Source organism: Nematolebias whitei, chromosome 8, assembly GCF_014905685.2.
Source record: "Nematolebias whitei isolate Nwh7 chromosome 8, NemWhi1, whole genome shotgun sequence".
NCBI lineage: Eukaryota > Metazoa > Chordata > Actinopteri > Cyprinodontiformes > Rivulidae > Nematolebias > Nematolebias whitei.
In genome coordinates, this window is record NC_056505.1 from 17,881,524 (window position 1) to 17,891,557 (window position 10,034).

Genomic DNA, 10,034 nt, shown 5'->3' on the forward strand with positions numbered 1-10,034 from the left:
GCTTCGGATCGAATGAGAGTAACACACCGCTGAATCCACGAGCTCGAATATCCAACGTCTAATGTAAAACTAACTTCACCGCAGTAGAGAAACGAGCTCCAGCAGAACACGAACAGTTCAGAAACAATTTGGAATGAGAAAAAGAAAAAAAAAAAGTATTAACTGATTAAATCATGTTTTAGACGGGTTATTGTTAGAGAATCTATTCTGACCCAAATTGCAGCCGTGACTGGTTCTGAATGAGGCTTTACAGCACACAGCCGCTCCCCTCTCTTCCAGGTACAGAGTACCAGTGCAGAATCTTTTAGTGGTACACAGTACTGGACTGTACCGGCTTACTTTCACCCCTGGTTGTGACGTTACGTTCTGTATTGTTCTGTTGGTACAGAACCACGTTCGAGTGAAAGGGGGCGGGCATGACAGCTGTAACAAAAACATGTATTTAGCGATGAGTCACGTTATCGCTTGGATTTGAATCAGTACATTTTGCGTCCAAATAAAACAAAGATGTTGACAAATAAACTGGACAATATTCTGGTAGTTTTGTGATATTTCCACAGTTATGGTCTTGACTGGTCTTTAAATAAAAACTCTGAGTCCTCAATGTCCAAGACCGAGACAAGACCGAGACCAAATGCGGTCGAGTCCGAGACAAGACCAAGACCATCAAAAAGTGGTCTTGAGACCAGTCTCAAGACCAAGACTGGTAGATAGAAAGGTGCTATATAATTACAGTCCATTTACCATTTACTTCACACACTCTGTTGAAGCTTTTAGTTTAACCTTGTGACAACATTGAGCTTAATTCTGACTGATCAGGAGATTAACATCCGGATTAAATGGCACTAAGAATCAAAAACTTTACAAGGGCATTAAATACTTTGGATTCCTAAAATAAAAAAAAGCATGCCAAGTGTTTTCTTAAACAAAGTGTTCAAGTATGTTGGTTTTTATTTGCTCACTTTAACTGTGATATTTAGTCTGAACATTGTCCTAATAACATACATTACACACTTTTATACTTGTTGTGAAAAGCTTCATTTAGCCTAATAAAGTGGTAATTTATTGGCATTAAGATGTAAATATGACAAAAGATAGTTTGATCTGTGCTGGAACCAGTGGTGTAGTCTACGTGACATGCGGGTATATGAAATATACCCACTAGAAACGCTTGAGAATTTCAGTATACCCACTTAAAAGTGCCCATTGATACATGCCATATCATTAGGTATGTGCCATTGATATGTTAAACAACACGCCCATAACAATCTGTCTGAATGTTATTACATTTGCTTATCCAGTATAATAGTTGTTTGGTTCTTTCCACAGATTTCAGCTTCAAAGTATCAGAATTATCACTTTAATTGTAATAATGTCAAAAATATTTGGATAGGAGTAAAAAAAAAAAAAAATTAACCAGGCTGTGGCTTCAGCTAATAAAAACTTATATGGGTTTGTTAAACTCTAAGATTGTGAGGACAACATTTTAAAAACATCCATCCAATTAAAAGTCTTCTCTGTTGTTGTCAAATGTAAATCATCTCTTGATGATCAGTGTAAATGGGCCTCCTGTTCATCGTTTTGTAACAACCTGGTTAAGAAAGCACCGCTCTGTAACAGAAACAAGAAGACTAATGAAACTTAAGGAGCAAGAAAACAAACGCATTTGGAACATTTTATAGACATTCTGAGTTGTTTCAACTATTTATTGAACAATTAATATTTCTGTATTTACTACTTAATACTTGAACATGTTCTGCTTTGATCCTGTTTTATAAATTCTATAACATGTTTTTAACACAAAGCCAACTATTATACAAAGTTTCTTGTTCATTTATTCAACTATAAGCATCAAAGAAATTTGTAAATGTTCAATATGTTTAAAAATCAAAATATATTGATGATTACATTGTACTAACCAGTGTACTTTGGTTTCTAAGCACAGTACACCCACTACAAAATGTAGACTACACCACTGGCTGGAACATATTTTTAAAAGGAATCATGTTTTTAATAAACTTTTCACATACTTCACAGTAATTTGATGCCAGTACAGTAATTTGATGCTGATAATAAGTTCTTGTTTAAAGTGTGATGCTCATAAAGACTCTGATGATTCTGTTTTCTGTCAGAACGGTGACCAGCAGCCGGCTAACGTATGTTTCAAAGCTGGCCTTTCAGAGCAACCTCAAGCTGCAATATCTGTAAGTAGATTTGTTGTCTTTTGTAATTTTTTTAAATCAATGTCAAACTAAAATTTGCTTAAGTCCAGTTCAAACAGACTTGTTTGTCACAAAAATGCATAAAAGTGTGTTGATTTAATTCAATTATTGCAGGTCTGCTGCTGATATTAACAATGTGTAGTCTATTTTGTTATTTAATAATAATTTAGAAACGATGGAAAAAAAAAAGTCATCAGATCTTTGCACTTTGTTAAAGTTTGATACTAACTGTGCTTCAAAGTAAATCATCTTAGTGACGTTTTAAGAATATGCTGCAGGTGCAAATAGAAATGTGTTGTTGGCCCCATACTGTTGATGTGACAGAATCAAATTGTTATTCTCTGCTGCTCAATTTCATCTTCAGGAATTTGAAAGATAACAACCTGTCATCGCTGTCCTGGAGGATATTCAAACACCTCAACATCTCATATCTGTGAGTTGACACAAACCTTTTCAATCGCTTTTTAATGTCAACTGGCTTTAAGTCTCATTCATTCAGTGTAGATAAACAGAGGCCTGGAACAGCTTTAAAGCCACCTTTATGATTAAAGTTTTACTATCTGTTCAACGTTATAATGTCTTTCAGGAAAAACATTTAGATTCAGGAAGCAAAGTTTTAAACCAAGGCAGCTCAAATATGTGACGCTCACATCTGTCCATAAACACATGCCTCACAACCAGCCGTTTTCAACAGCTGGAAAGCAGCAACATTGCCAATTCAAGATACTGAAATGCTAAAATTGTGTTGAAAATTAATTTATATTTCAAGAGAACATTTAAGTGCATCTTACAGTGGCTCAAAGGCGTGGTTTTATACTTGGAGAAATGCTTTAGTTGGATTTTTCGAGTCAGATCAGAGGATTGATGCAGGAATTATCTGTCTGCATAGAGAATACTATTCAACATCACGTCTGGTCCTTTACAAATAACAAGAAAATCTGCTGATCCCAACAGAAAACTAAAACTAGAGTGTTATTTCTTAAAGTAATAACCTGCAATGTAAGGTAAGCAAATAGAAGCATGCTGTGTGCTCGGGAACGAGAAATATACAAAACTTCAGAGCAATTTTTTTGTGTCATTCCAAAATAGGTGCAACTCTCACAAATTAGGAGCAACAGAAACACAAGGATTGGTTTTAAATTGAGAGATTGCTGTTACATTTGCTCTACATCACGCTTATCAAGTTTTGGTTGGACATTTTAATCTTTTCAGAGTTGTCTGCCTCATATTTATGTAACTGTTTAATTCCAACAGTAGTAAATTAGTGCATTTTTTCCCCTTGGTCTTTTAGTGTTTAATCCATATTGCGTTTACAAACCAAACAATGGTCAAAATGTTTCTAAAATTACTACTTTATTCAGAAGTGCTTTGCAACATTTTTCTTTTGTAGTGAACTAAAATAATTTGGGCTCACAGTACCATATTTTTTGTACTATAAGGCACATTAATTGAAACTAAAACATTTTGACAGATTTTTGAGTGCTGTGTACCACATAAAATCGGTTCAAGGTCAATAAGCACAACTAGAATTAATACATAAGGCTCACTGTTGATTTTTGAGAAAATTAAAGGATTTAAGTGTGCCTTATAGACATAAAAATATGATAATCTAACTAAAATAACAGATCTGTACTTTGACTTTTTGTCCAAAGAGACATTTGTCATGGTCCATGACAGCAGACGGTGTTGTAGAAGTGTTTTTACTCTGGAGACAAAGTATCTCAGATACAGCTCAGAGAGCTCAGTAACTCATTGGGTAACAAGAGTAAACCTGGCTCCGAACAAAACGAGCCCTCGAGCACCACCTAAATACCTCCTTTATATCATCCCATTGTATATTCGTTATAATTATTGTAATAAGAAATCTGTGAGTAAACTATCAAATCATATATAATTTATATAAGAGAAAAGCACAACTGTGGCAAAATATTGTAAAATAATTGTCTTAAACCAGTTTAAATACTACAAAGCTAAGTCAGGTCCTCTGGACGGTTTCTTTTTGTTGAACCGTTTCATCTTTCATCCAAAAGACTTCATCAGCCCGAGGAGCCACAACAAACTCAGTCTTTTAAATAACACCGTCACATAGTGGGTCAACCAGTTTGATGGTGATAAGATGGTTTCTAACACCTTCACATAGTGGGTCAACCAGTTTGATGGTGATAAGATGTTTTCTAGAGTCCGCCCTCTCCATCGCCGAGTCGTTTGAGGCGGTCATAGCTCAAATCCCTCCTGAAACCTCCAGAAACCATCCAGAGGACAGGATTTAACTTTGTTGGATTTTCTACCTGGATCACAGAGCATGAATCAGCCAGTTTAAAAACACTTTTAAACAATGAATTTGTTCATTGATAACTTTATGGAGGCATAATTGATTTCTGATGTTTGACTTTTGATGTTTGATGTTTCTGATGATGACTTTTCTTTTTGGTGCTTGTTTACATTGAATGACCAAAGAATTAAAAGTCATTGACTAAAAATGTAAGGTAGAATTGTTACAATTTTGTATACCCATCTTACTTTCCAGCTTTTACACAAAAAATATTTAAAATTTTGGTTAATTTTTTTCTTCGTTAGCTTTCAGACCTTATAGTACTTTTAACTTTACAAGAAATGGTTGTTTAGCTTTTGTAAGCCAGGGGTCTGAAAGTAGCAACCTACAATCCAATTTATATTCTTATAGTTCCTGACTGAGCGTGTTCTGTGTGTGTGTGCATGTGCATGTGTGTGTATGTGTGTGTGTGTGTCCAGGATCTTGTCAGGGAACCCTCTGCACTGCTCCTGTGAAAACATGTGGATCAAGCTGTTGTTAGGAGAGGAAGCAGACGCACAGGAGCTGCGCTGTGTTGAGGATGGAGGAGCACGCAAGATGCTGTCCAAACTGAAACTGCCTAACTGTGGTGAGAACACACACACACGTGCAATCCCCCCACCCTCACCCCCACACACAGACAGAGCAACTGGAAAAACCATTCTCAGGATGCTCTCAGGATGTTCAGAGCGTGAAACGTTGAAGCATCTGTAAAAAATAAAGGAGCTACCCTACTGCCTTTCTTAAACAAATTGTTCTGTTCTTACTTTATTATTTTTTTTGCCCGTTTTAGACCTTGTTAAAATACAGTATGTGTTAGCACAAATGTGTTAATCCTTAAATGCAGGACTTGTAGGCAACCTGAGACTTGCAACCGTAAAACAAACGTTCTAAGTGTTTTGTCCGCTCCCAGGGGGTGTGGGGGAATGTGGAAGTAGAGAATGGATGTCTGCTGTTAACACCTAAGAGAATTACTGCACAATATAATACAATTCATGCAGCGACAAAAGCCACTGCAGCAATCAGTGGAACATATCTGCTGGTACGTGTTTGCAGTGGCTGTACACGCTTTATTCCAGTGACACACAACTGTGCTCAGCATGTGGAGTCGGAGTTGTCTTTACAACGAGAAAACGGCAATGTCTAACATATAAAAAGCAAACAAATGAAAACGCCTTCAGGCACACAGAGAGCTTTGCTTTTATAGCGAAGGTTTAAAAACTGGCATTGTAAAAGCACCCCACACAGACACACACACGTACATACATACATACATATATATATATATATATATATATATATATATATATATAAAGGGAGTTTTTTAAATGTAAGGCATAGATAAGATGTCAGGAAGAGGAAAAACTAACTCTTCAGCACAGATACATGTGTGTGCACAGCAATCTCTGATATTTGGTAAAGGGAACACACTGTACAAAACACAGTAAAGGCAGTATAATAGTAAACTCTGTTGTAATACGTGAAATTCAATGCATGAATGACTTTAATGAATCCCAAGGATGATTAAAATTATGAGTTAAAAAGACCATCTGGATTACGTCCTGGTGACCTGCTGGTCACGCAGCAGGTTCATTTCCTTTGTCTCTGAATCATCATGGAAATGGAAATGCCCTGCATCATGTTTCTTCATCCAGCTAAGACTTTGAGAAAGATTGGTATCAGTTCTGCAGAAACACAATACATGAGCCATGAAATGCTTTTTATACACGCTTAATCATGCGAATAGGTTCAAGTTAAGCAAATCACTTGAACAAGAAAATACTTAGAAAATCACAGCAGTGGGTGGATTTACTGTATATATTATTATCAAGCTTACCCTCAAGCTCTCTGACAGTCCAGGGGAGACTTCTGACCTCATGGCTTTTATCACCTACATATAGGAATATTTATCAAGCTTTAATGTAAAAATGTCAGCAGTTAATGGATACTTTATTCTTTTTATATAGATATGCAACATTAATTTTTCATGAATCTTCTATTTTAGACTCATTTCTGTTCATAAATAGGGTCAAATTACAGCTTGACCCATCTCTGAAAGTCGGCGTTTCTCTTCTCTGGATTTGGTGGTGTTTAACAGACTGTGTGCTTTTGGGCCAGAAACATGTCAATTTATATTTTGTTGCCGAAATTTGATTTAGGCACAACAAAAGGACCATGTTCTATAATTTGCAGTTAAAGCAGGAGCTCAGATGTTTGGGAATGGCTTTTTGTAGAAAAGTATGAACGATAAATATCTTGTTGCAGATAACTCTTTGAGCAGTCTCAGCGTGGAGGAAAAGTTTAGTTCTGACAAGCTAAAGGCTAGTCACAAATCAAAATGGATCGTTGCCATTTACAAACAACTCCAATCAGAAAAAAAGTTAAGTCATTTATTGATATTACTGACAATTTTGCATTTCAAGGTTAGTTACATGAAAATTTGTGGTTAATTTCAATCACAAATAGCGGTGGCAGTTATCTGTAGCACCAGTAGCAGTCAAATAACCTAAAGCTAAAAGAAGTAAAAAAAAGTAAAAAGTAGTAGTAGCAAAAAGCCAGCTAAACGTTTCAGACAACTAGCTAAAATGAGCAGAATATTTTCTAAAAGTAGCAAATGACTAGTTAATTGTATCAAAATTTAAAAGCAACAAGTATCAAAAGCTTAGCTAAAAGTATATAAAGTCTAGCTAAAAGCTAAAGGTAGCCGAGTGATAGATACAATTAGCATAAAAACATTAGAATAAAGCAAGTATGCTGAAGTACAATTCAAAAAGAAACAAAAGATATCTCACTATATTTCTAAATGTGAAAATATTTGTAAGTAGTTAAATATTTAGAAAAATAAAAAAAATAAAGACAAAATTGACAAAAACTAAAAGTCACAGCATCCATCTCTCAAATGAGCTAAATATCTGACGTATAAAGTTGAGCAGAAGTTGTTAGATTGCAAACATGTACGTTCATTCATTCAACCTTTATTTATACATGTTAGTCTCAATGAATCTTAAAAATTGCAGAAAATACAGAAAAATAGCAAAAAACAAACAAAAACAGAACAACAACTGTGTGAACATGGACTCAGCAGCCACACTGTTATGCGTCTTAAACAAAAATCTAGTCTGCATGAAACAATGATGAACAAAAACATCAAATCTGTACCAGATCTGCTGCTGACAGCACAAACTGTACAGAAATAACTCGGGGCAATGAAAGCACTCAGCACACAAACAATACGTTCGTTTACTTTACAGGAAGCTAACAATGTCATTGATAACTCCTATTGATCTGTCCCCTCTGCCTCCCATCCATTACCAGTGGTTATTTTTAGCTTTAGCACAGTCACAGCAGGACCCCTAGAGAGATGGGCTGGGGACCCCGGGAAGAGTGACATATGAGCAGGAGAACATGGTGGGGACAGGGTGCCAAATGATGCCCCAGGGCTGACTGTAATCCACCAAAAACCTCCCAGTCTGGCCAAACTGCTGCTTGTCATGCCTCGTCTGTATTTCTCATTTTCCATCTGTCTGTCTCATTCATGTGTGTTCTTGTGTCCGTGAGCCTGAAAATCTCTGAGTGACATTGTGAGAGAGGCACAAAGGAGAGGAAATGCCCATCGAAGCCCCGGGGCTGAGCTGACACTGATCTCTGTCTGTTAGACCGCATACTGGAGAAGCTCCACCTTCAAAAGGCTGCTCCTACTTCACTGACCAATACAAAACTACACCGAGCGCTGCGCTGAGTTTAGTGCAGGATATAAATACTGTCACAGAAAACAAGTTGGAGTTCAAACAGCTGCAGGTGTTAAAGTTGAACACTGACAGGAACAATAAAAGAGACCCGTAAAACTTCAAACACTTCATTTCTACACGATTTACTCCTGCGTTTCTTCCTTAAAGAGAAAGGTTTGTCTTGAAATGCTGCTCTGTGAAAAGGGTTTGAAGAACCAATATTTGACCTGTTGAAGAAACAACCTTATTTTAAAGAAATAAAACTGAATCATGATCATATTGAGAAGGTAACGACTAGTATCTCCAAACATTCCTATCTGTTTATCAAATGTTATTATGGTGGTAGTGGCTCTGGCTCTCCCAAAAGAACTACAATAATTCTTCACTTTCCTCAGGACCTCACTTTAACAGATTTGAACTATTGCTTTAGGTTACAAAATATCTCAAGTGCCTTGTCTTCTAGTGAGTTCATTAAGAAGTTATCATTTTTACAAACACAAATCTCATTCAAATATAAGTTTTTACCCAGTGTTGTGTGCTGTGGAAATACCACTACTGGACTTCATCACAACACAGGTGTAATCCGTCTTTATCCGTCTTCTCTAGTGTTTGTTTCTCGGTCACTTCTTCTGATTGGTTGGAATGACTTCGACCCTCCATCAGCCCCCTTTTTCAATCTTCAAACAAAGATGCAGCTTGTAGGCACAAGCCTTAAATGGCAGTGCAGAGATCAGCCCACAAGACCAGATGGCTCATGTTAGTGTTTGTGGGCAGGAGATGCTGTTCAAATCTGTGAATTTTCTATTAACAGAAACCCCAGACACTCATTTATTCAAGGCTGAGACCATTAAACTGTAGGTTAAACAACAGGGAATCACAAAATGTGTACAAGAAAATTACAGTAATGCAGGAGTCGAGAGAAACGGTGCATAAACGGCAGGTACGGATTCCTTCCTTGTAACCATAATGTTTTATGAGGTTGTTAATGACAACAATTAAAACTTTAACATGGCTTTTAGTGGTATCCTACCATCATTTGGGTCTTTTGACTTCCTTTCAAGGCCATTTTTCTCTCATTTATGGGTGAAGTTTATTTTAACAGGAGGAATTCAGACACTTTGATTAGGTGCTAAAACAAGAAGCACAAGAAGACTGGTCAAAACAGTCGACTAAATCACCTTACTGGGGAAAGTAGTTTAGTAAAAGTTAAGATTTCAAATGGATAAACATGGTCCGCATGCACACAAAGAGACACAAACAATAACATGAAGATCTGCTGTAGAAACTGGAATGAAAATAAGACAAAATGCTGGTGAAGATTCTCAGTCATCCAAGTCATGGTCATTCCATTCTAATTCACACCTTCATGCACATGACGTGACCACAACATCTGTCTCGTGAGCCTAATGAGCCTCCGTAGTACGAGGCGAGTTGTTCCAGTCTAATCTGCATGTGAAAACAAGTACACAACCAGGCCTCTCATGCAGTTTTAGAAAGCTTGGAACTTCACACTCCAGCCTTTGAATTGATAAAGCCATGGGAAGCAAAACTTCTTCAGCTTCAGAATAGATGTTTTGTTTTCCATCCATCCATCCATCCATCCATCCATCCATCCATCCATCCATCCATCCATCCATCCATCCATCCATCCATCCATCCATCCATCCATCCATCCATCCATCCATCCATCCATCCATCCATCCATCCATCCATCCATCCATCCATCCATCCATCCATCCATCCATCCATCCATCCATCCATCCATCCATCCAT

General features: G+C 37.0%; 1 protein-coding gene across 1 annotated transcript in view; it reads left to right on the plus strand.

Moving 5' to 3' along the window:
• ntrk2a (neurotrophic tyrosine kinase, receptor, type 2a) overlaps positions 1-10,034 on the plus strand; it is a 90,930-nt gene that overhangs the window by 3,153 nt on the left and 77,743 nt on the right. The window contains exons 3-5 of the mRNA XM_037680069.1: positions 2,133-2,204; positions 2,587-2,655; positions 4,974-5,122. Of these exons, the coding sequence (XP_037535997.1) occupies positions 2,133-2,204; positions 2,587-2,655; positions 4,974-5,122 (290 nt within the window). The remainder of the gene's footprint in view (positions 1-2,132; positions 2,205-2,586; positions 2,656-4,973; positions 5,123-10,034) is intronic.